A 22,987-nucleotide genomic window follows, 5' to 3' on the forward strand; every position below is an offset into this window, starting at 1 on the left:
TGTCAATTTCAATAGATCAGTATGTATTATTGATTAAGAAAATAAGGGAAAAAAAAACTGTAATGAAAATGAGGACAGTGATACAGTCACTGGAAATCACGGGCTTGGCATCTTCAGGCACACGGACATATAAAGGAGCACCCCTAGGTACACATCGACATCTATGCACACACAGTCTTGATATCAAGAAATTATTGCCTCCTGAGAGTGCTGCCCTTTCATATTTCAGCCCTAGACTTCTGTCGAGCAGTGTCTCTCAATATATTTCTAACTTTATAAGATTTTTAATTTATAGCCAACACCTTAATAGTATAAAGAAATTCAATTTCACAGTCCTTTAAATTGGATGCCATGTGTCTCCAAGAAAAATTTTCATAGCCATTAATGCCTTTATCCTTAAGGAAAAGAAAATCCAATTCAAAGTAACTGAAATTATAAGGACGTACATTGTTTCAAAAAGCAAAAGGGGGAGGAAAACGTGACTACAGGGTAGTTGAATACGGTGCCCCAGTGATGTCCGTAAGGATTTGCATTCTCCAGGTTTCTGTTCTGCTCCCCCTTGAGAGTTAGCATCTCCTCACATTAGTCCCTATCAACATCATAAGCTGACCACTGTGCATGATCCCAAAGGTACCCCATACAAGCCAGATCACAGAGGGAGCCAGAAAACTATATGCCTTGTTTCTTCTTATTACTGAAGAAAACTTTCTCAAAAATCCTTCAAATGGCTTACCATTACATTTCACTGGTTGCGTACTTACCTCAAAATCAATTTCAGGAGATGGAAACAAGCCCACCATGATGGCTTTTAACACTTAGAACGCTTCTGAGGCTCACAATAAGTCAAGCTTCCCCCAAGTACGTGAGCAGAGAAGGACACATACGTGGACCTGGGGTGGGGTGAGGGGAAAGCCAGAGAGGGAGCTGGCCTTGAGAGGACCCAGCGTCTACTGAGGAACACTTTGGAAGCTAGCATGGACTAAAAAGTTAAGGAAAAATGTCTGCTGGAAACAGCATAGCGCATTCTGCTGGGGGACAGAGGCCCTTGGTTTCACAGATGAAATTTGTACTTCCAGTATTTCAGTGGCAAAGAAAATTGTGTTTCAACAACTTACAAAATCTGTTAAATTCAACAAAATGATTATATGTGTCATAGATGGAAGTTTACTCAAAGCTTGACTTACCTATGGATACATTTTACAAAACCGTCTGGTGTCTGATTATGGACTTAGAGACAATGAATAATATTTTTACTTGATGCCTAGATGATGAATGGCATTGGAAGGTTTTTAAAAATGGCTTCTTGTGTGGTGATAAAAACGCTGTGGTAATAATTCTGTCATAACGTTATCATGTATTTTGTTTAAACATTTAATTTCTCTTAGTATATTTTTTGGCAGATTCTTGAATAATTTAATGGTATATTACTCACCATCATTTTAAGGAATAAATGCAAAATAAGACTAATTATCTTTTTCTCAATTTTTAAGATCCTGACTTTAAGGACCTTGGAGTTTTGAAACCATTACCAGGTTGGTAAAATAGATACTCGATAATGTTCAGAGGTCTTTGTTTTCTGCTCTGAAATATACTTTTGGTTTATTATTCAAGCTCCATTTTTGTGTGTTTGTTTGGCATTTCGTTATTTTAGCATGTGAGTTTGAGATGGGCGGTCCTGAAGGAATTGTGGAATCTATACAAATTATGAAAGAAGGCAAAGCTTCTGCTAGTGAGGCTGTGGATTGCAAGTGGTACATCCGGGCACCTCCACGATCCAAGGTCAGTCTGAAGGTGAAAACATTTGACAGTCAGCTTGGGAAGTATCTGGAGCACCCTTTGCTTTGAACCAGCTGGACATGCTTAGTGAGTTTCAGAGTGCAATCATAAGCTTTCGTTTTACTTTAGTTTGAAATGCAACTTGTCTTACCCCATCCAAAGAAATTTTTGATGCCATGAATAATATGGAGAAGGTGCTTTGAAAAGATCACCTGGACAAGAGACCCTAATGTGACACCCCTCCCTCTCTGGAAAATGGATTGAAATTCTATACCTAAGCTGTGGGTCTAAGTATAATCACATTTATGCCTTTTTTGTCAGTATCTGTATTTTGCTCACTTTTCAACCTAATATTGAATCTTTGGAAGACATTGTCCAGGCCTTGCCAAAACCCCATAACTCTGGCATATAAAATATCTTGTGATAAGGCTGGGGGGCTGTGGTGAACGGGACTTGGGAGAGCCTGGACCAAGCAAAGAGGTCAGCCAGGACTTCACTGCCTCTTAAGCTACTTTTTTTTTTTTTTAAGTGGTTTTTTTTTGCTTTCTTTTTTTTTTTTTTTTTTAAATCTATAAACATATATTTTTATCCCCAGGGGTACAGGTCTGCGAATCGCCAGGTTTACACACTTCACAGCACTCACCATAGCACATACCCTCCCCAATATCCATAACCCCACCCCCCTCTCCGAACCCCCTCCCCCCATCAACCTTCAGTTTGTTTTGTGAGATTAAGAGTCACTTATGGTTTGTCTCCCTCCCAATCCCATCTTGTTACATTTATTCTTCTCCTACCCCCTCAACCCCCCATGTTGCATCTCCTCTCCCTCATATCAAGGAGATCATATTAAGCTACTTTTTATTGTTGTTATGAGAACATTTTGGTCTAACATTACCAAGCCCTACAATGTTCTCATGACAGGGAAGTCAGCATTTTATGTTATCACCTTGATTTTTAAATACTGCAATACGTTTTTTAAATTGTAAATTTACATGCTATTAAACGAAATACATTATGGGTCAGATTCAGACTCAAACCACTATTTTGGAACTACTTCCTTAGAACAACCATAGTTATCCTCTTATTGAAATTTTAAGGAATACTGGGGATAGTGACTCTGTCAGTCACTATCATCAGTGGGGACTGTTGATTATTTGCCAATCTCCCTTCCTGTATTGTCATTCCTCAGTTATATAGTTTCAACTAGGCCTTATTGATTTATTAGGTTTGTCGTTGACTTTACTGAGGTTGAAACAGTTTGTTATTTAATTAATAGATTTAGTGGCTCTGTAAAGTCTCGAGCATCATGTTGGAGAGATGAAGAAAGCATGCCAGCCCCTGTCCTCTTCCTGTTTAATTCTTAGACAAATGTGTAACCAAATAACCCAAGGAATGAGCCATGAGCATTGAGGTGTCCCTAAGGTGTAGTAGAGAGAGCGGGAAGTCGCATACAGCTGCAGAGGTAAGTCAAACGTGGAATCAAATTCAGCCAGAGTGTCCAGTGACTCTTAGTAAGAAACAGCTTTGTGTCAGGTAGATCAAGGAAGGGCTCCCCAGGTAGAGGGAGAGCACTGGGGCCATAGAATCAGCAGACAATTAGGAATTAGGTAATTGAATGTGACCAAATAAAAGCATGGAGGTGAATAAAAGTATGGAGGTCGATGGTGAGTCTTTGAGCCCAAGGGCTGTAAAGAACCTGGATTCATTCCAGTAGCATTAGTGTTACACAGAGAAGCATGAAGCAGGAAATCGATGTGATCAGATCTGCATTCTGGAAAAAGAGCTTTTCCCTGGGAAGCAGGGACAGAGGCATGAACACTGCAAACAGAACACTCAGGAGGAAGATACGGCAATGAGCCCCATGGTTGAGGCTAGCTGGTGACGGTAGACAGGCCGAAGAAAGATTCAAGATCAATAGAGGAGAATTTGGTGGCTGGATATTCAGGATGTGGGGGGAGGGATAGAGGCATCTTTGAGGAGGCTGGCATTTCAGGAAGTATGTTGGTTTTTTTCACTTGATTTTCCAAGGAATCTGTCTCTGGGTCTGCATACGATTTATAAGTGCGGCACGCTTTGCCCTGACATCGCCGTCAGAGACATTCAGAGCCACGCTCCCTCTTCCAGCTTTGCCCCTGGTGGGTCTCTTTGCATCTGTGCAAATCTTTGAAAACTTTTATTGTATTATCAAGAAAGACCCAGTGATTCCTCCTTTAAAAAAAAAAAAAATCAAAGACTTTTCGTGACATAAAAGCCAACGCACTCCCTGGATTATAAAGGAGCTAGATTGCAGTGTGTTATTCTCTCTTATGTAATCTGTGGGTTCACGTGCAAGTGCTATTCATTTTTCTTAAACTCTATGAATGAAAGATGAAAAAAAAAGTTCTTCAGCTGGAAACATTTGAGCCCCTCCTCATTGCTGTAAGCAGCATCTTTGTCACGGCAGTGTTAAAGAGAGGGCTTTGATGGGAGTGTAAACACACATCGTTTTTTTTTCCAGCTGGTAAATATAGGCTGTCTTTTGTACAATTCCAGAGCAACAATACCCAGTGTACCTGTCTGTTACAGAATTTGGCATTCTGTGACCCAAAGGGGAAGCCGCCTGCAGAGCTGGACAAAGATGACTCTATTGTGACAGGCTTTCTCCGTCAAATTAAAGGTTAGAAGATAGGAAGTGGCTTTGAATAACTGTGGAGAAAAGCAAGAACTGGATATGACTGCCTATGTGGGCTTTCTATTTTTGTGGAGTTCCTAACAGCTTATGAGGATAGACTATCAAAGCCTGAGTTAACTTGAAGGGGCTCGTGGTGAATATTTGAATGATAACTGGGGAATTGAAACATATTACACAATGCAAGTGCTAAATAGTTTCCTGGGGTTCTATTAAAATTTATATCAAGGCTATATTGCTTCTCAGACTTTTGACAAATAGAAAATAGTCATACAGATGACCACCTTTAATTAGAATGTGATTAGTCCAGATTTCTTAGAATTTGGCATACTAGAGCCAGAAAGAACGTTGGGAATCTGCTCCTGATTAACTCATTTAACAGATAAATAAGCTGAGACATGATCATCAAGTCTTATATGGGCTAATAATGGAATATAGAGATCTCTTTGTGTAGACTCTAGAGCAAGGATGGTGGAAGGGCGTTATGGTATCTTGTCCTGGATCTGGTACAGAAGAGAACTGACAGAAAAGAATTTTGGGTGATCACATCATGGTAACTATTTGAATGTTAATTCCCTGAAGGCTGCAGCTTAATGTATCTCTAGATACTCAGTACCAAGTGAAACATCTGTCATCCAGTTAAAACATGTAATACAAAACAAACTGATGTGTATCTAGAAAAATGGACATGGTGGCAATCTTCAGACATTTGAAGGACTCTCATATGACAGGAGAACAAGAGGATAAGGGTTAATCTGCATGATTTCAAGTACTATAATTTATTTGAATGCTTGAAACTGGAAATATATAGCTTTTGGTTTGATATAAAGAAGGTTTGTCTTTAGTTTTAATAATGGAGCTGCTCAAAAACCAAATGATATTCCATAAGGAGGAATCTAAATAAAGTTTGGCAAAGATTTGGTACAATAATTTAAAAGTGAGGTAGTTCTTTAGCATAGATAATATTAAACTCCCCTCAAGACCAAAACTTGGTGAGTGTATGGTAAGTGACTGCCCAAGTATTTGGTCTGTCGGTACAGAGCTAAGGCAAGATTTCAGTCTCCTGACTCGCAGTCCAATGTGGTGTCACCAAACCACACTAACTATTTGAGGGAATTGTCAAATTTGTTAAGATAGAAAAAGAGATAAATCCAAGACTTATAAAAGTACACAAATGAAGATGATTAACTTAATGATTAAGGTGTTGGGACAATAAAAGTACACAAATGAAGATGATTAACTTAATGATTAAGGTGTTGGGATAATAAAACTCTAGCTTTTAGTAATTACCCATCATTTAAAACTTAACATTAATTTTTAATGTGTTGTTACTCTGGTCAAAAATGTTTTGAATAAAATTAGCATTAAATAAACAGGAAAACTTGACAAATATAGTAAGTCAATATTTTATAGTGAAGTTGTTTTAAGGTAAATTATATGATGAACTTAATTGTAGGTGGAATCTTAAAGATGACACCCAAGGTTTCCAGCCCAATCAGTGACTGTGAATATAAAATATCACATACCTGATTATGTTAAATTATCTGGCAAAAGGGATTTTGCTGATGCAATTAAGGTTACCCATCAGTTGGCTCTGGGTTAATTAAAAGACAGTTTATCTAGGTGAGCCTATTCTAATCACATGAGCCCCTTAAAAGCTGGATTTTCTCTGGCTGTAGGCAAAAGGGGGAGTCAGAGGAACTAAAAACGTTTTCTAGGAGCTAAAAGTGATCCCTGGTAAATGGGCATCAAGGAAACAAGTACCTTGATCCTAGAATGGCAAGCAGGTGGGTTTTTCAGCCTCATATGCCCTTAGCAGAACACAGTCCAGCCCCCAGTCACTTACCCTACAGAACTCAGGGATACTGAATGGGTCTTGTTTAAAGCTGCTCTATTTCTGGGAACTTGTTACAGAACAAGGAGAAAACTAACAGCAGATGAAGAGTAGTAACTATAATTGATTACAATGATAAATTTTAGGGTTCTAAAGACTGAGTCTTCCTTTATTATCTCTAAAAGTGAAAATAAAAATTGAGTCAACAAAATGGAAATTTTAACTGGCTAGATAACCACCAATGAACAGCTCACAATTCACTTTGTTTTTAACTGAAATCTCAGTTTTGTACAATCAGATTTTGGAGATGGAGTGTTTTGATACTTGCTTATGCATGCCAGAAAATCGTTTTAATATTCCCATCAGGATTTGCTATAGGAGGTGCCATTTCAACATTTCAGAGAATATGATGTGGTGATTTCCTCCTCTGAATAAAGGGGATGCTGCTATTAGCCTCCAGATTCATGGGATATCGAACCTAAAATTCTAAGACCTGGAATGTCCAGTCACAAATCAAACAGTAAACAGGGAAGTTCTGAGCTACACATTTTTTAGAATGTGGCTTTATTTATTAAAGTAGAAAGTATTGAAACCATGAACAGCATTTCTCAGGCTGTGGTGTGTATGTATTTAATTTGTATTTTCATGGAGAAAACTGTTCTGGCAAGTCTTAAATAATTGCCCCAAACAATGTCTGTTTTCTGCATCTCACTGCAACACAAGGGGAAGGACCAGGTTGAAAGGTTGGTACTAAATGTTTTTTTGTAAATATATTACTTAGTAAATTGTTAGCTAGATTTACTTGCCTTAAGTACACAAAAGGGATTCTGCTCTCCATATTAGTGTGATTTAGAAGACAGATATTACTAGAAATTGCTTATGTGTTCTGAAGCTTCTCCGGTCCTATTCAATAAATCATTTTGTCAGCTCAAACCCTGTGATTGATTAGAAAGAAGAATGCATCAAAATGATTCACTGAGAGGAGATTGTAATCTGACCATTTTACTGGAGTTATATATGATTCTGTTTATCATTTTCCCTTTTTCTCGGCAGAGAGACTAAAGAGCTTTCTGTAGTTTTCCACCTTAAATAAAACCCATGTCATGGGGCATTCTCCCCCTTGGTGATCTTATGGCACAAGTTTTAAGCTGGCCAGATATCATTTAAATCCCAATCTAAGGAAGGCTTTTATATGATGTATCCTAGAGCTAGTGTGGGGAAGCTCGATCACTTCTCTGGCTATGGACAGTTGGCTTTTGGACCAATAGCACTGCACCCAGTAAACCAAAATATGCCAGGGGCATATTTTGTATCTTTTCCGAAATGATTTTTTAAAAATGAAGTTAAAAAAATAATGGAATGCTTCAGAAGTGAATATATATATATATAAGATATATATATAATATATATATTCAGAAGTGAATATATATACAAAATATATATTAAAAAGTGAATACATAAAAAGAAGTGAATATATAAAATATATAAAATAAAAAATATATAAAATTTTTTTGAATGTTAACAAAAAGATATTTATTAGAATGTCTTTTTACTACCTCTATTTTCAACACATATCAGGCACTTCAGAGTATCTGGAAAGAGTAGATATTTCAAAAATGTACTTAGCATGGTCATCTATATATACAGTAGTTAAAATGCAGACACAAAACAATGGTTGTAATATGAAAATGTCTTCTAAATATGACCAGTCTGGCACAGAACCTTCTTTTCTTCCTCCTCAAGGTCGTCTACCTCATGTCCTCTTAACCACTGAACAATGTGGATGTGTGTCACTCCTGATGTCCCTTTAAGAGGTGGTCTAGCAATTCCATTTAAAAGTCATTTTCTTTCTTTCTTTTTTTTTTATAAAGACTTTTATTTATTTATCTGACAGAGAGAGATCACAAGTAGGCAGAGAGGCAGGCAGAGAGAGAGGAAGGGAAGAAGGGAAGCAGGCTCCCTGCTGAGCAGAGAGCCCCATGCGGGGCTCGATCCCAGGACCCTGGGATCGGGATCATGACCTGAGCCGAAGGCAGAGGCTTAACCCACTGAGCCACCCAGGCGCCCCTCAAAGTCATTTTCAAAAGACTAACTGTTCACTTCCTCTATAAATGGTGTCCTGTCTAAGAATGGCCTTTAAATATAGAAGTGCTTAGACCGTTGTCATTGAACTTCATGTGAGAATACCAGTCAGTTGCCTCGTATGGAAAAATGTGGACACTCTCTTGAGCTGTCAAATGAGAAACCACTGGCTGAATATGCAAATTGCCTTTCTAACTATAGCAGTGCCCTTCTATGAAACAAACTTCTTTTTAAGAAAATTTAAGACAGCCTTTCTTTCAGTGGGACACATTTATTTTCCGTGAATCTCATTTTTATCTGGATGGTCAACATGTTTCCTCGCCCCTGTAGGAAAATTGAAATAGTTTGGCTTTGCTGGTTTAGCCATTTATCTGGTTGTGCTTTGTTTTCCTTAAGATGATAATTTTCTTTCTAGAATATAAATCTGTGAGAATTATTAAAAACAAATACATCAGTCTGCATAGCATGGTACAAAGGAGGAAACCGTCAGGGGGATCTCTGTTCAATACTCATCTGTCACCTAAGGGCTTGGGTCACTTTGAAAAGGTTACTTAGTTTCTCCCAGTCTCATCTTTTTCATTTTAAAATGGTTATAACAAGTGTCTGTTGTTGTCGAGAGATTGGACTGAAATCATGTATTAGCACGATGTCTTAAGTTATTGCCACTTTGGGATGCAAATAATAAATTAGCATTTTAAGCTGGGTTTCTTCAGGCAGGGTAAGAAACTCAAAATAGGAGGGCAGGCACCTTAGGCCACTGACTCACTCAACCTGGAAACATCTGCCTCTCAAATATCTTTCTTCCTTAAATTAGTCAAATGATTTATTTCTCTTTCTGTGGGCAGACTGTTTGGTTTTTGTAGCTCTGAAATGGCACAGGAGGGAGGGGTTACTTTACGTTCGAACTCCAAAGGACCTTTTCATGTACCCTACTCAGTGTTTCCTCCTGCTGATAACTACGTGTATTTACAATTATAATTCATATTCTTTTGATGGCTAATTCTTTTGAGGTTGGGTTGATTGTATAGTATTTGAGAATATAAATATATACTTGATTTTTATTACATTTAATAAGTTTATATTACCTAATAAGAATCCCTAGATTTTGTAAGTATTTATATTTTTATAGTACTTTCAGTCTGTTTACTTTTAGGTCAGGATCAGGTGATGTAGTATAGTGAAAAGAGCTTTAAAACAAGAGTTAGGTATTTTAATCCTACTTAAGGCTCCCACATCGATTGCTTCCATCCCTTAAGCAAGCTGTTTTGTCTCCTTTGCTCCAGCTTCCTGGTAAAGGTCATCTGAAAGACCCAATCCCTTTTCATAAATCCATGTGAAAATTTGAAAAACACAGTTGTTAGTGAAAACTTGGAAGGTTTAACATTTTCACATATGCCTTCTTAAAGGAGACATTTGGGGATTTCCTGGATAGCTTTCAGGAAAGTAATGGTTGGGAAGAGTGCGTCCCAGATGGGTTACGTGAGTAATAGCTGAACTTCTGATAAAATGAAGTAGAACATAACCTGGGAGTGGGGAACATGAAGGCTTTCTTAGGGCATATGTTTTATGTTTGTAGTAATGGCAGTTAAAATTAGCATCAAAGTGTTTGGAAACTTTAGAGTAGCTCCAACTACAATGTTACAGATTACCTTTGTGTGAAAACCTCACCAAGAAAAGCATCATAAACTCAAATGCTTTCCACTGTTTCTCAATTTTTGCCCATTTCTCCCTATTTCTCTGTTGTTCTTCCTCAAGGTTATATGAGTATTTCTTGACTTGGGACTCACACTTTATTTTTAGTCCATTCTCTCCTATAAAGTCTGCAGCATACTATTTTGTGGTTCTCTGACAGTTCAGAGTTATAAAGAAACACCTTGTCTGGGGGATTTTTGCATTTGGTTTCCTACTGCAAATAATAAAATGTCAATTATTCCATATAATTATTATTTATAGTACTTTAAACATTCTGACATACAGGGGCCCAGTCAATAGTCGATTGATAATAAACAAATGAAATCAATAGCAAAATAGAATTCTCCAATCAGTCAGTCATTCACAATCATGCCCTCACAAACTTTGATGGAACGCCTAGTATATACAACACGTGGCTTGATGCCTCAAATGCAAAAATGTATGCCACTGCCCCAGCTTTTTAGGAAAGTAAAAGTAGTAAAAATTTTGTAGAACCTGTAACTAAAGCTTAAAATAAGTTCAAAATAATATTTTAGGATAGAGGATGCATAGATTAATTCTGCCATGGTTGGGGAGTGGAGGCCACGGATATTCTGGACTGGGTGTGTAACCATTGAAATGGACCTTGAAAAACCAGGAAGAGCTTAGTAGGCAGAGAAGAAGGAATGGTTACTCACATTTAACTGATGTCCTGTGCAGAAAGGATGGCATTTTGTAAAATAAATATGGTATGTTCAGACATGAGAAAAAAAATTTGACACGTCATGGTTTTTAAACTTTTTAAAATTATAACCATTTGGATACCAGCTAAAAGATGGTAGTATGATTATTAAATTTGTTTCTTAGAAATATAACTTTGATGGGCCTGGGCTTTGGAAGTGGACTGGAAAATTAGAACCTTGGACAGATCCAGGCCAGCTGGAGACTATTGAAATATCATAGACCGACCTGCCAGCAGAGATGGAAACAACTCTTTTGAAGTTCAAATTAACAAGTATCACTGCCCGATTCAGTTAGAATGTTGAGGAGGACTTTTTTTTAATTTGAAATACTGAAACTTTTAAGTTTAAGGCAGACAAACGAACCCAATAAATTTTTGTTGTATGGGGTTCATAGTTTATGAATAAATAAGCCAAAATGAGTGTTGAGATGAAAAAGATGGATATTTAGGTGAACACATGTCTTCAGTTTACACCCACGGTACATTAATAATAGAAGGGTGTCTGAGAGGAGATAGCCCATAGCTTTTCATGTTAGAAAGCATAAAAGGAAAAAAAAAAAAGGGAAAAAAAAAAGAAAGCATAAAAGGCTTAGTAGATATTTGTGAAGGGTGCTTTCTTTATTTCAGAGCCATTCCAGATATCCCTCTCATAGTACAGAGATTTTTTTTTCTTTATATCACTTCTGTCTGTATGACTTTGTGTCCATGTGTCATGGTTTAATGAACACATACTTTCAATACTGAGCCTCGTTCTTTTGTGCACCTGCATTTCCTCAGTGCCTTGAATAGTGACTTAGAGGCCAGGTTGTAGATAATGCTGAACCAGTAGCTGAAAGGACTGATGACTTCTTTTCAAACCTATCTTTGGCTGAATTAATTGCTTATGATTTTGTAAAGCACACTGGAACAGAGTCAGATAAAATCTGTTGATCATAAAACAGCATGTCCACAGCAGTGTTATATTGTGGAAGGCTCATAGCCTAGGGAGTTAGAGAGACCATGTCTGATGTCCAGTGTATACCACTTGAGTCTCTGTTTCATCATCTGAATAGGACAATAAAACTGTATAGAGTAGTTGGGAGTATTTAAAAATAATCTATAGAGTAGGTTACAGGGCCATTCTACTCATTAAATGTTAATTTAATTTTTATTTATGTGGACTTCACTAAATGGCTTGACTCTATGTTGTGGCAAGAATAATCAGAGATTAGCTCTCTTTTATTTTATTCTTTTTAATGTGCTCTACTTTAAAAAGGAAACAGTGTGGTTCTGTGAAATGATTTAAACAAAGTGAAATCAGAGACTATATTTTGACACCGTTTCTGTTTTCCTTTAATAGTAATACAGATTATTTATTTCCATACACTTACATACGTCAAGAAAGGAAAATAACATTTGAAAAAAATACTAAGCACGGTTTGATCTTAGTTGTACATCTTTACCTCCTCCGCCCCACAGGCGAAACATCGTAAGATTGATTGCAATCAAGACTGACTTGTGAGACTAAAGAGAAAGCCTGGTGCTCGCTGTACTACTTTCCTGTTTTGATTTGAGGAAATTACTGCATCTTTGTTGTTATGTTACAGATCTACTTACGCTTCTTGGACTATGAGATGCAGAATTCAAACGAATGCAAAAGGAACTTTGTGGCTGTATATGACGGCAGCAGCTCCGTGGGGGACCTGAAGGCCAAGTTCTGCAGCACCGTGGCCAATGACGTCATGCTCCGCACGGGTCTTGGCGTCATCCGCATGTGGGCGGATGAGGGCAGTCGGAACAGCCGATTTCAGATGCTCTTCACATCCTTCCAAGAACGTAAGAACCCCTGCCCTTGACTGTCCTTCAAGAGGTCCCAGGCGGCAGGACCCGCCAGCGGCTCGCGGTGTTTCTCCTTGCAGTGCGAGCACACTAGGGTGTGCCTAACGAGTTCTTTCTGAGATTCCCTTTCCGTCATTTGGGCCCAGAGACAGGAGAGAGTCACAGATCACTTTTTGATGACCTGCTTCTGCACAGGCATCATAGCCTTGCTTAAGACAGCTCAGCGTTCAACCGGGAAATGACAGTTGTGTTTCTCTTTGCTTTACCTCTTACGAAGTGTATGGAACTGGAACAGCTTCTGATGAAGTTTGAGTTTAAATCTTAAAAACCTGTGCAAAAATATTTGGTAGCTTCTCTTCAGTGAGCTCCTCCTGTAGTCCCACGTACTGCAAATAGGTCCAAGAGGATAGGGCTCCCATTAACGTAGGCAAAGAGAGAGAATTGTTTGGGAAGAGAGTAAACAGAAAACGTTCCAGAAAATATTTAAAATGGCACAATGGGTGATATCCAGAGTTATGTGCAAAGGACAGCAATTTTAGAAAATGATGTTCCAACAAATAATGAGTCATATTAATAGATATATTTGGAATGTTCTTTAGAAACCCTGAATAACTCACATTTAATAATTTTATACAAAGGAAAAAAAATCCTGAAAAATTCAGCTTTAAGAAATCAGAGCCTTGTATTTTGAAACAATCTATTTATTAAATAGAAAAAAAAATGCTTTTGAAACCTCCAGGATTTCTCGGTGATAGGCACAGCATGCAATATTTTTTTCAGTTCATAAATATTAAATATACTGGACCATTCTTTTATATAGTGAAATTCCTCTCTAATTACCCAGTTGGAGAGTTCTAGGACACCAGAAGTACCAAATGTCACTCAGTCTTTCTAAATCTTGATACCATCATGGAGCAAATTATCTTGCCCAACGTTATTGCAGATTTAAGCAGCATGTTCCCATCACGTCCTCATTTCAGTGGTTGATCCAGGTTAGAGGTAGTGCATCTTGATTTCAGCAAGGTATTGGGTCAAAAACAAACAAACAAACAACAACAACAACAACAACAAAACAAAAACGAAACTTGTCATTTTCTTGACTAGAGTAGGAAGAATTTCAGGCTACAAGATAGCACATTTAATGTCCTCACTGATGATTACTCCGCAGTGGACAATAGCTCTTGCCTTTGGTGAGAGGTTAAAGGTGCTTATTCGATACTCTTTTCAGTCTTGGATGATAATACGTTGAGAACTCCTATTTAATTTAAATGATACACATATAGTAGGGTTAGCTTATATGTTGGAGAATATTATCAGGTTTTTAAACAGTATCGCAAAAATCTTCAGTTTTTATCAAAACTGTACCATGAAAGGTAAGAGGGGGAAATGAAATTATATATCTTTATCTTTCAAATATTGACTAAAACAATAGTAGTATAGAAGAACCCTAACTCCTAGGACTTCCTGAAGTTGTATTTCATTCAAATTCATTTTGAGCCAATACTTAAAAAATAATAATAATGGACAAAAATAGCTTAGCAGTATTAGCTTATATTAAGGAAATTGAAATAAACAACTCAAAGGAGATCATCTCATGGGAAGACTGCAGATGACATAATCTGTTCTTTTTTGGGTTTTGTGAATGAGGAGGAGAGTAATCACTTAGAAGAGGCTGAGCAGGAATCAGGAGCCACTGGAAACATGAGACCAAGTCAAAGGAGGAGAAGTGTTTATCTTAGAGATTTTGTTGTTGTTGTTTGAAATGTGATAACTACCTTAGACTTATGTTGTCTGAGAGCTGAGATTTGTTTGCTAGATTTTAGGGAAACATGTAAGTGAAATTCAAGAAAAACATGTCTAGCTCATAGGAATGCTCCAAAACTGAATGGATTCCCATGGAGGATATGGGCTCTGGATGCAGAGTGATCAGTCGGAAAATGAATCATCATGTTACGTGAATGGAGGAGGGGCAATGTCAGTGTTTTGTAGGGAAAGGACTGGTAAACCTTGAAGGTCCAATTCAACTCTAACAGTGACTGAGTTCTGTGAGTATTTAGAATTCTGCTTATGCAAGAAATGGTGAATTATATCATACTGTGCAAATGCCATTAGAAGTATTTCTATCTGAGCTAAAAAATAGAGTTTTCGTGCGTGTACGTAAATGATCTCCAGAAGTCCTTCAAGTGGGTGGACATTTCAATGTTGAATTCAGAAAAAAACTTGGCCTTCTTCGTCCGTGGGAGGAAAGCACACCAATCCTTTATATTCCAGCACGAGGGGTGGGTTATCACTCTCATTTCAATGATGAGTGTTACGAAGCTTTCTCTGTGATTATCTCATCACTTTACAATAAGCTTCGATTAGAACAAATTTATCCTCTGCGTCATGTTGCCTATGCAGCATTTGAATATTCTGCTTTTTCTTGCTTTTTTGGACAGCTAAAACTGGGTGGAATCTACCATAGCATATGCCTAAAATCAAAGTCATTGTGTGATGAAGGATGTGGGGATGGACTAAGTCTTTCTGTATTGAAATCAAAGTATTCCAGATATGAGATGATAATTCCAAAACAACAAGAACAGAACTTCAATCAGTGCTACTACTCAGAAATGAGTGGTTATGTCATTTTAAAGGCTCTTAATGAGGAGACAAAGGAATTCTATTTAGAGAGTTTCAAGTTCCACAAATGGTATTGTTTTATTCAATATTAGTGCCTAGGAGAGTATGTTGCATTACATTTTTGTTTTTCTTGATGATGAAAGGTATAAAGTTTATATAATATAGATCATATATATATATAGCTTATAGATAATATACTATCTTATACATAATTACATAATACACATTAATATTCATATTTAATATATTTCTCTAATCTTACTCCATACACACCTGCATACATATGGAGTAAAGATTAGAATTGTGAAAGCAGCGACCAGCTTTGTCATAGTCAAATAATGAGTTTTTCTTGGTTCCCTGATTCCTTGGTTCCTTGATATTTTTCTTGGTTCTCAACATTTGTAAGGTAGTATTCCCCAGTGCAGTGTTCAGAAGTGCTTGTAGCATATTCAACAATATTCTAATATCTGTCAAAGGTCTTGGGACCATACGATGTACTTTTTTTACTGTAATTGATACCCCATGTTACATGAGTTTCAGGTATACAACTTAGTGATTTGACAAGTTTATACATGATGCTGTGTTCACCACAAGTGTAGCTTCCGCCTGTCCCATGACATCCCTGTGACAGTATCATTGACTGTAATCCTTATGCTGTGCCTCTTATTCCCACGATTTATTCATTCCATAACTGGAAACGTGTATCTCCCACCTTCTTTGCCCATTTTGCCCAGCGCCCACCCACCTCCCTGTTAGTTCATTCTGTGTATGTATATATCTGATTTTGCTTTATGTTTGTTATATTTTTAGGTGTTAAAGGACAGCTTAGGGTCCATCTATTTCAATCCCAAACATTTTGTGAAGTGAAACAGAATAATAAAAGATCCAGGAATTTAACTGAATTTCCCAGCGCACCCTCAACTCCATGCTTAGGGACTGAACACTACTGTGGCAAGGACTGAAGACTAGATTCCAAAGGTGCTAAGCTCATTAGCTTAGGATACCTTTGTCCCTTGTAAGGAATGACAGAGCTCCCATTTTCTGAAGATGATCGTAATAAAGATGGCAATAACAATAGATAGCACTTACACGTCACCCATATAGCACAGATATGTCTGCACTGGTTTATACGTTTACAAAGGGACGTTTGATCCTCTGGTCCTTTCTGCTGCACCTGAGGTCTACATGTCATATGAACATGTTATGATCATACCGTATACCACTTCCATATGACCTACAAGATTAGATGCATGTAAAATTATAACAAGAGACTTCTACTCTGGAACATGCTAATCTGGAGACTAATGCAAATAGAAATATACTTTCAATCATCATATTTTTGCATTTGTATCTGAATAAGTTCCCGAGAAGGGAAAGAATGTGTAGAGAGAGAGTGGGGAGAGAATCTCAAGCAGACCCCTGCTGGGCATGGAGTCTGATGTGTGGATCCATTCCATGATTATGAGATCATGACCTGAGCTAAAATCAAGAGTCAGTTGCTTAACTGACCTGCCACCAGGAGCCCCGAATCACCTTTTATAAGTCATTGATTTGCTCTAAGAATCACTCAATTTTTAGAAATTTAATTATTGTTAGTATAATTTCAATATTAAACATACTTAATATATGAAAATCCATAACCAATTATAATGGAATTGTATAAATATACATAAGGGAAATCTTATTGAAATGTGTTCAAATTGAGCTGCCTGCCAAACTTTTTGAGACTTTTCTGTGTAACATAAATTTGCAATGACTGGAAGGGATGAATGACGTAAGTAATTCTGAAATTCCACCTTCTGTCACTCTTCTTTCATTGAGAGGTTTTGCACAATAAAATCTTAGTCACTTAATACTTGATTAATGAATAACGTATTTCTCTTAAAATCAGACAAGTAAAAAGAGGTGAAAAACAAATTGTCCATTTTCAGGTTGTAGCATGTTTTTAAAATAATTTGCTGGGGTGCCTGGGTGGCTCAGTGGGTTAAAGCCTCTGCCTTCGGCTCAGGTCATTATCTTAGGGTCCTGGGATCAAGCCCTGTATCTGGCTCTCTGCTCAGCAGGGAGCCTGCTTCCTCCTCTCTCTCTGCCTGCCTCTCTGCCTATCTCTCTCTGTCAAATACATAAAATCTTTAAATAAAATAAAATAAAATAATTTGCCAAAATGACATAATTTATTTAGTTTTGTATTATTTTGTGACAAAGACTGTATCAAATATAAATGATAGGTTTATTTACAATGAAGATATACATACAGTAGCATCTAAATTCCAAGGAAAACTGAGATGAGGGGTACCTGAGTGACTCAGTGGGTTGAGCCTCTGCCTTTGGCTCAGGTCATGATCTCAGGGTCCTGGGAGCCTGCATCCCCCTCCCTCTTGCCTGCCCCTCTGCCTACCTGTGATCTCTTGCTCCCTGTCAAATAAATAAATAAAATCTTAAAACAAAAACAAAAAAAACTTTTAAGTTGAAGGATTCCATGGAAGGCAGAATTTTGAGATGAACCAAAAGATCCCACCTCTGGGTATGGAAGTCGCTCACATCTCTTTCCCGTTGAAGTAGGCAGAACCCATGAGAACCTTGGGATATCACTCAGTGATTCAGTTGCATTCTGTGGCAAAAGTTATTTTGCAGATGTAACTACATCCCTTAATCAATTGACTCTGAGTTCATCAATAGGGAGACTACCTTGGGCGGACCTGAGTGATCAGGTGAGCTCTCCGAAATAAGGTGAAGACTCAGCTGCTGACCTACAGAAAGAGTGTGGACAGGTACGTTGTGAACGGTGACTCAGGGAGCTCAGAGCATCCCTGGCCACCAGCTCACAAGAAAATGGGAACCTCAGTCATAGGACTGCAAGGAAGTGAATTCTGCCACCCAAGTGAGCGAGCTAGTAAGAGAACCCTGGACCCAGGTGCAAACCACAGCCCCAGCCAACACCTTGTTTGCGCCTTATGAGACCCTATCGGAGGGCCCAGTGTCCAGGCTTCTGACGTGTGGTTATAACTGGGTATTGTTTTAAGATCCTAAACTTGTGGTGGTTTGTTACACGGCAGAAGTGAAGCTCTGAATTTGGTGCTGAAAGGGAGCTGTTGCCATAACAGATACCCAAGATGTGGAGCAGCCTTGGATTAGGTAGGCGTCAAGGGTTGGTTAAATTTTGAGGAGCATGATAGAAAAAGCCGAAATTAGATGGACACAGTAAATCTGGACTCAGAGGGCTGCCAGGGACAGAAGTGGGAGGGGTATGTTGTTAGAAACTGGAGGCTGGGAAGTCTTTGTTTGGCAGTGGCAAGAAAGCTCAATGAAACTGTGTCCTGCAGGCATGCAGCAGGCCACCTGGTGAGTGACTAACAGTGACCATGCGGCAAAGCAAAATTACAGCGGAGAGCGTTGAAGGAATAGCTTGGTTTCTCTTGTTGCTTGTAGAAGCTTGTGAGAGGAGGGGGACACATGGAGGGAAGAACCCTTAAGCAAAAAGCAATTAGGACCCAATGATTTTGAAAATTGTCAGCTTCTCTGGGTGGCAGAGGTGTTAAAAATCAGAATAAGTGCTGAATGCTGGCAGAGAGATGAGGTGGGACACATGACTGTAGAGCCTTTGCTAAATGACCGGAAACAGAAAAGCACAGTGCCAGTAACAGAAAGGCCCTTTCCAGAGATGAAAGGCGTGCCTCATGGATCTTTCAGTCAAACCAGAGGGCATCCAGGAAGACAAAGGCCATGACCCTCTGCCACATCAGCGGGAGACAAGGAGAGACGCAGGATCGTCTCAGAAAGAGTTTGGGTGAGTATTTGAGGGCAAAACACAGTGAGTTTCAAGCAAGGGCCATGGGGTTCTTGAGGAAATCACTCCAGCAGAAACACTTCCAGTTTGGACTGAAAGGAGTGGAGTACAGATGAGAAGATATCATTAGAACCCCTAAATTCTTGTAGCAGGAAACTGCTAGCTAAAACTGCTTAACCGCCAACATGTGGCACCTTTCAAAGAAAGGAAGAATGACTCCAAAAGCATCACCAAGAGCCTGAAAGGTGAAGCCCCAACCATCAGAGGGCTTTTCCTAGGACTGGAAACATAGTCTAGTGAAATCCAGCATTTACCCTGCTGAATTTCAAAACTATTACTGTTTACTCTCCATTCTCCCTATTTCCAGCCAGAATCTCTACATCCATTATTCTGTGCCTCTCCCACCATTGTGTTTGGGGTGTTAAGGTAGGTGGCTTGTCTCTTTGGTTCCCTGGGTCCCTAGGTGGAGGGGAAAAGGACCCCAGGGGCTACAGTTCAAGGACGGCACCCAGCAGCCTCTTCTGCACCACATTTAGATGGTTTGGACATGAGGTTTGGGACTTTGAGTGAGTGCTGCATTGTGATGTCACTCCTGGGAACCTTCAAAAGGGGAGAATCTGTTTTGCATCCATGAGGGAAGAGAAGCACTGGGGGTCAGTGGGTGGGCTGTGATGGGCAGAGTTTTGTGATGACCCCAATATTTCCACCTCCTGCTATTCAGGCCTTGTATATACCCCTCCCCTTGTGTGCAGGAAGAATCTGTATCATGGGATGTCATGTTCTATTTTGTGACAGAAAGGATTTTGCATAAGTAGTTATGGTCCCTAAACAGTTGATTCTGAATTAATCAAAAGGGAGTCTATCCTGGTGGGTTTGACTCTAAACAAAAAAATATTGGTAATAGTCTTTAAGCTCTTTTAAAAGAAGTTGGAAAGGTCAGGGTGGAAGAAGTCAGAGTCATTCTAAGCTGTAACGAATACTCCTGCTACCTTAAAGAAGCACACTGACCAGTTGTAGGGAAGGCGAGGTGGCAGAACAGGGTGGGTGGGCTTTGGGAGCTGAGAACGTAACCCAGTTGAGAGCCAGGAAGAAAGGAGGAGCCTCAGTCCTTATAGTCCCAGAGACTGAGTTCTAACGACAACTTGAATGACCTTGAAAGGGACCCTTATGCTGCAGGTGAGTCCCAATCCTGCTGCCTCCTTGATGTTGGCCTTGTGAAACCCTAAGGAGAGAATCTACTCAACCCACACTTCTGACTTACATAACTGTGAGATGTAAGTGGGTGCTGTTTTAAGCCAGTAAGGTTGTGGTACTTTGTTACTCGTCAACAGAAAACCAAACACCTTTCTATTGTAATAATGTACACTTTTGAGTGTAAGAGATAATCTAGGTGTCCATCTACATATGTTACTTACATATATTAACTAATATATTATTATTTATTAACTGTTTATTGCCGTTTCTAGAGGTTTGGTAATTGAGATGTGACAAGGTAGAATGGTAGGAAATATATAAAAGTAATCACTCTAACATCAGCTTGACCCTAAAAGTTGCATAACCACCACTATGTTATTAACTTAGTCATCAGGGTTTTCATTTTGATACTTGCTTGTATGCTTTCGTTTGTTCTTTTGTTACTTGGGCAAACATGTGAGCACCCAGGCACAGAAATGAATGGATGGGTTGCTACCGCACTCACTCAAACTGAACTCCAGCCTGTGACTCACTTCAGAAAATGTGGATTTCTGTCTGGTACTTGGCACTACACTGTGACCACACACGTCCTCAGTTACTTTAGTAAGTTATTCACTGAGACATTGTATTCTAAAATGCCTGGTTCTTTTCTTGTAGGGGATTTTTCTTCTCTCTCCAGCCTTGCTTTAGATTAGTAGAATCTTTATGCTTCTGCTGCATTGATTAGTTATTATTTCACGGTTCAGTTTTATTATCCTTTCTTGTCTGGAGCTTACTTTGGTGTGCCATCTACTTCTTGTGTACACAATTTGCATTCTGTCCTCAATAGTGCGCCTTCCCAGTTTTGCAATATACAAGTACACTTGTCATAGGACCTCAGTAAACTAACTTTGGCAGATCCTAAAGGGGGAAAAGTATATAGATATTTGATTATGAATGTAAAATGCACCAAGTTTAGTGGCACTCTGAGATTATACATCAGAAAATACTGATGATGATCAAACTCACAACAATAACATTTAATGTCCTCTCCAGAAAAAGCAAGGCCAAACACACTTACAAGATTAGGGTAAATGGTAAGACTGAAAAGCATTGTATTTACATGTATTTCATGAAAGGACAAAAAGTGGTAATTATTACAGGAACCCATGTTACCAGTTATAACACAGACCAAAATATAAAGCGATGTGTTTACTGATAGAGATCTCCATGCCTCACTGTTATGGCTTGGTGTGTTTTAAAAAGTTTAAGACTACTTCATTGATACAGGAAATATTTACTTATGTCTCTCCTACAGCTGCATCCATACCAGATGGCATAGATTGAAAGATCAGTAATACACAAAATAGGCTGGGAAAATTTCTGCATATATGTCTGATTTGGGCCTGTCTTCTAAAACAGACATAAAACACTTTACAGACAAGGGAACATATCAGATATACAAATATACAAATTTTAGGATATGTATTATTATAAAAACATAATTAAAATTCAAAAAGGAAAAGCTGAATTGAGCAATTGGCAACAGAAACTACAGGCAGTGGGTAAATATTCTTAACTGATAAGGAATAAAGATTGCATAAGATGATTAGAGAAAGTTACATAAGCATACCAAAAGAAAATGGGGCAGATAAAGTGAAAATTTAATATCCAGAGAAACTAAATGGCTTGTTGGTACAGGAAACACACACCTATCCATATTAGTGAACAAAGAGATGTAAATTCCAACAGGAAAAAGGCCTCATTTTCATCTCTCAAATTGCTTTACAAAAATAGCAATAATAAAATACCCAGTTTTGGAGATGGTGTAGTAAAATGAGAATAGATGTCTGATGGTACAAAAGGGGAAGTTTTCTGAAGGGTAAGTTAGCAATATCTATCAAAATTCTAAAACAGGTTTAAAAATTTTAAAAAAGTGTACTGGATGGCTCAGTCGGTTACGCTTCTGACTCTTGGTTTCAGCTTAGGTCATGACCGCAGGATCGTGGGATAGAGCCCCACAACAGGCTCCCTGCCCAGCACAGCGCCTGCTCAAGATTCTTTCCTCTCCCTCCTCTCCCTCCCATTCCGCTGCTCCCCTTCCTTGCATGCTGCCTCCTCCCCAAAATAAATGAGTACAATCAAATAAATAAGTACAATCTTTAAAAAATCCTAAAAAACAAAAAGATTAAAAAATAAAATTAAGGTCTCTCCTGTAAATCTAAAAAATTAACCTAAGAGTATATATATATATATATATATATATATATATATATATATATATATATTAGTGATAAATACATTTAGAATCATTTAAAAAAATGAAACTTGCTTAAGTTAATGGTTAGATGGTTCTTGGAAAATACATATACTCTTTTCACTCTTATGATTTGTGTATTTCTATCACCATGTGTGATAAATGTTTAATATAAAGTATCTACTATATATGCAATGCATGTATCTAGAAGGCAATGCATCGAAGGTAGTAATAGTGATTATTTCTGGGTGATGAGGTTTTTTGATTCTCGATGTTTTGTGATTTTTTTACAATGAACAGTTTTTGTTTTTGTAAATATTTTTTTAAAGCAATAAATAAAACATTTGACATAAATGACTTTCTGAAGGGATGTATTAAATATGAGAAGAGTATATATGCCACATCACACACACACACATTTTTAGGTAGGCTCCATGCTCAATGTGGAGCCCAGTGCATGGTTTGAACTCATGACCCCAAGATCAAGACCTGAGCTGAGATCAAGAGTTGGACATTTAACCAACTGAGTCACCCAGATGCCCCATATATACATTATTTTC

General features: G+C 38.2%; 1 protein-coding gene across 8 annotated transcripts in view; it reads left to right on the plus strand.

Annotated features, from left to right (window-relative positions):
* Nucleotides 1-22,987, plus strand: part of NETO1 (neuropilin and tolloid like 1) — a 126,522-nt gene that overhangs the window by 64,748 nt on the left and 38,787 nt on the right. For 6 of the 8 annotated variants that reach the window (XR_007121998.1, XM_047698242.1, XM_047698239.1 and 3 more), the window contains 3 exons: nucleotides 1,491-1,532; nucleotides 1,652-1,779; nucleotides 12,360-12,588. Coding sequence is in view for 7 of the 8 variants with exons in the window: in XM_047698242.1 (XP_047554198.1) it covers nucleotides 1,491-1,532; nucleotides 1,652-1,779; nucleotides 12,360-12,588 (399 nt within the window). In the remaining variant the exon portion in view is untranslated. Of the gene's footprint in view, nucleotides 1-1,490; nucleotides 1,533-1,651; nucleotides 1,780-3,140; nucleotides 3,182-12,359; nucleotides 12,589-22,987 lie in introns of those variants that run through there. The other 2 variants (XM_047698244.1, XM_047698245.1) reach the window with 2 other exon arrangements.

The sequence above is a fragment of the Lutra lutra genome, chromosome 12 (genome assembly GCF_902655055.1).
Source record: "Lutra lutra chromosome 12, mLutLut1.2, whole genome shotgun sequence".
Taxonomy (NCBI): domain Eukaryota; kingdom Metazoa; phylum Chordata; class Mammalia; order Carnivora; family Mustelidae; genus Lutra; species Lutra lutra.